The sequence below is a fragment of the Peromyscus maniculatus genome, chromosome 9 (genome assembly GCF_049852395.1).
Source record: "Peromyscus maniculatus bairdii isolate BWxNUB_F1_BW_parent chromosome 9, HU_Pman_BW_mat_3.1, whole genome shotgun sequence".
Classification (NCBI taxonomy): domain Eukaryota; kingdom Metazoa; phylum Chordata; class Mammalia; order Rodentia; family Cricetidae; genus Peromyscus; species Peromyscus maniculatus.
In genome coordinates, this window is record NC_134860.1 from 49,653,081 (window position 1) to 49,657,338 (window position 4,258).

Below are 4,258 nucleotides of genomic sequence, written 5' to 3' on the forward strand. Positions count from 1 at the left end.
TTGAGATAAATTTTATTCATCCATTGACTTGAATTGGCACAATTTGAGATGACTGTTTTATTATTAAATGACTTCTACTGAAAATGACTTGCTCTTTTAAGTGTGGATTTGTAATTCTTTACTCTGCCTCATCGACTTATGTGTCTATACTTGTATATGAGCACACTGCGTTGGCTATTTTAGTTTTATAGTGGGCTTGAAGGGATGTTATGTGAGTCTTATCTCATTGTTCTTTCTCAAAATTGTTATGCATTTTCATGTGCATCTTGGGAAAAGTGTCTACAGAGGAGAATGCTGGAATCTAGATTGGGGTCACTTCATCTCCATAGGCGACTTGGGAGAGAGCTAAACTGAACACTATTCAATCTCAATCCATTAATTTGAATGAGCCTATTATTTACTTATATTTTCTTATATATATACATATATATTATATATATAAGAAATATACATAATATATATTATTTTATTTATTCTTTGTGGTTTCACATCATGCTTCTCCATTCCATTAATTTCCCCATCCCTTTGTATCCACCCTCTGCCTTGCAACCTATCCCCAAAATAAAATAAAAATTTAATAGAAAAAAAAAGAGAAGGAAAAACTACATATATTTTCTTTATTAATATTATCATTTAAATTTATGATAAAACATAATTCATTAAATTTATCTCCAAATATCTTGTTCCTTAAAAAATATGCACAGTGGATTTTATTTAGCTGTAAAGAAGAATGAAATTATGTCAGTTGTAGGAACATGGATGGAGCTGGAGATGACTACATTAATTGACACAAGCCTGAACTGGGCATGGCAGTGCATGCCTGTAACTTCAACATTTGGCATGAGGAGGCAGGAAGATCCGGAGTTCAAGGCCAGCTGTGGCTATATTATGTGTTTAAAGTCAGTGTGGGTTTCATGAAGCCTTGTCTCAAAACAAAACAAAAAACCAACCAACAAACAAAACAACAACAGAAAATGAAGACAGACTTGAAATGTCAGTCACATATTTTTACTTATACCTGGACTCCTGTAGGTTAAAAAAAAAATCAATACAAATAAGACATGACAGCAGGATGAGGACCGCATTGTAGGAAGCATCTAAAAGAATGGAGTGATGGGAACAAGCAAGGTAATGAAGGGGAAGAGGGACAAATATCTCACAATTTCTCACACACACACATATATAAAATTATCAGATATGAGAAGGGGGAATAAGAGAGGGCAATTCTGGAAGTAAAATAGGACACACACACACACACACACACACACACACACACACACACACGGTGTGTTTACACAACGCACTCCAAGTCAACATTTCACAGATACCTGCATACCAATGTTTATGGTGTTTAGAGCACTAGGTTGTAGTAGTTGATTATAGTACCAGTACACAAGTTAGTGCCAGTACTTACCATAAGAACACAAACAGCATTTTGGGTAACATTTCCATTAACATTTTAAAGTTTGTTTAGGAAAAGTCAACCAACAAAAATAGTTAAGAGGGGAACTTAGATTTGCACAATTTCAAAGTCTGACTTCTTGAACTTGCTGGTCTATTACAGAATAGGCTTAATGATGCAGTTAGAGATACAAGACACTAGGCAATGTGATGCATAGGTCATCACAGATACACATGGTGCAGAGTGAATGGCTGACCAAAAGCCACAAAAAAGCAAAAAATGATTGGAGAAGGCAAAGATACAGTCTATTTAAGTCAACCAGGGGCTTTTCATAAAAGTAATAAAATATAAAAACAATTTTGCTCAAATTGATGAAAATGTACAAAATATTATCCATCCCTTAATCCTCTTATAGAACTCAAGTCAAAATAAAAACATTATGTGAAATAGGATGATGAAAAGAGTCTAGCTATCACTTCTAAACTCATGTTTAAGAATTCAGAAAGAGTAATGTAATTACACCTTACATTGTTTACATTCACATGCACTCATATTCAGACTCATTGGTATCTATTATGTAGAAATAAGTCTCTAATTTGTAACCATGGTGGTTGTCACCTCTTGGAAGATCTCTCCAATCAGAGATCTTTGTACCTTCTGTTTCCTCTGACTGGAGTGTTTGCTACTTTTCTTTATTTCACAGTTGGTTCCTTTTCATGTTTCACACCTCAGCTAAAATGTGACTTCCTCGAAGAGGTTTCTCTGGACTTCTCAGTGTAGGACCTACCTCCTCTGCATGTTTATGGTGCTCCATTTGTTGACAGCATTTGCTAAATCTATAACTACATTTAGTTGTTCAGATTTTTGCTTTTTTTTGGGTACTAGACTGTATACTCCAAGTAGGAGTGTCTATGTATTAGTTGTACTTGTAACAATAAATCTAGTATCCAGCACAAATTTGATGCTCAGGAAGTATGTGTAAAATAAAAAAAAAATAAAATATTCCCACTTTATTACTTGGATGGCAGATTTGGATGAACTCTCAAGAGCATTAGTCACCTCAATGGTTCAAGATCTTTCTTTGTCACCAGTGATGTTCAAATGCCCTTTATTTCATTTGGTAAGTCCTTTAGGCAAACACCAGAATGAATAATGCAGATGAGGGCAGTCCAGAAACTGAAGTGTTGCTTACATTTCTGGTTAATTGAAAAGCTGGAGCAGCAGAATGAGATAATGAATTCTAGTTGGTATTTTCCCCCAGTTCTTCCAGCAATAGTGGGTTGATAGATTTGATTTGAAATCCAATCTTGGGATTCCTTTTTTCTGAAGTAGGGAATGAAACACAGGGCCTTCTCTATGCCAAATACATATTCTATACTGAGCTACATTCTGGGCCCACTGAATCCTGTCTTTATGATTTTGTAGGAGGGTGACTTTCAGCATGCTATCTGCTCAGTGTGAGCTTTTGTTCCCTTGTAGTCAGAAGAGCATGTAATCTACTGCTGTTGAGAGAGTTAGGTAAGTGTCCAGTGCCTGTGACAATTTCTAGAAGTGGAGGATGTTACAAATCACAGACTTTATTGTGATTGTTAGATATAGGACTGAAGAAAATATTACAAGTCATATCATCTGGTAAATACAACATACAGTTGCTTCTTTGATTTGAATTACCAAGAATCCCAAGGGCTTAGTATTCTCACTTTTCTTTTATTTCTTTCCTCCTGATTAACTTGTTTAAGGCGTTCTTCATGTCCTCATTCCTAAGGGTGTAGATTATAGGGTTCAGCAGAGGGGTAACAGCAGTGAAAAACACAGACACAATCTTGTCCTCTGGAAGGCTGGTCGATGGGCGTGAGTAGATGAAGATACAGTGTCCCAGGAACAGTGTGACCACGGTGAGGTGGGCTGCGCAGGTGGACAGGGCTTTCCTCTTCCCCTCAGAGATCTGTTGCCTCAGGCTCATGAGAATGACTGCGTAGGACACCACAAGAACGACAAAGCATACCACAGAGATCAGCCCACTGTTGGAGACAATGAGAATCTCAATGATGTGGGTGTCCGTGCAAGCCAGTTCAATCACCTGAGGTACATCACAGAAGAAGTTGTCAATCTCATCAGGACCGCAGTAGGGCAGCTTTATGGTGAGTGAGGTGAGAGAGATGGAGTGGATGGTTCCACCTATCCACAGGGCCCCGGCCAGTAGTATACACACCTTCCAGTTCATTATGGTCATATACTGCAGGGGTTTACAAATGGCCACATACCGGTCATAGGCCATGACTGTAAGCAGGAAGATCTCCGTGCAGGCAAAGAGATGCAGGAAGAACATCTGGACCACACAGGCATCAAAAGGGATGAGCTTTTCTTCTGACAAGGTGTCTCTCAGCATCTTTGGGACAGTGACTGTGGAATGGCAGACATCAATGAAGGACAGATTGCTGAGGAAGAAATACATGGGTGTATGGAGCCGGCGGTCAAATATGATAGTTATGACAATGAGGATGTTACCAATCAGAGTGAGGATGTAGAAAATGAGGAACATGAAAAACACAGCCAGCTGTACCTTTGGATTTACAGATAAACCTCTCAGCCGAAAAAACATGACTGAAGTTTGGTTGACAAGGACAGCCTTTTCCATTCTTTCAGATCTCTGTCAAAATTAAAGAAAAAAATGTGAAACAGATGTAACACTTAACATTTGTGTCAACCATTTGGTCACTTAATTTCTTGGTCATTTATGACTTCATCTAGAAGTTGTGTGTCGAATATCTTATGTTTATTTTCTGTTCCCTCCCTCCCTCCTCCCTTGGTGCTGGGGATTTGATGGCAGCTCACACATATTAAGTGCTTGCTTTA

At 38.0% G+C, this 4,258-nt stretch overlaps 1 protein-coding gene across 1 annotated transcript; it reads right to left on the reverse strand.

Moving 5' to 3' along the window:
• Positions 1 to 2,834: 2,834 nt before the first annotated feature.
• On the reverse strand, positions 2,835 to 4,040 carry LOC102918223 (olfactory receptor 4E1). The gene has a single exon (XM_006993385.3). It carries the CDS (start codon positions 4,038 to 4,040, stop codon positions 3,099 to 3,101), a length of 942 nt encoding a protein of 313 aa, XP_006993447.2. The 3' UTR covers positions 2,835 to 3,098.
• Between the last annotated feature and the right edge of the window lie 218 nt (positions 4,041 to 4,258).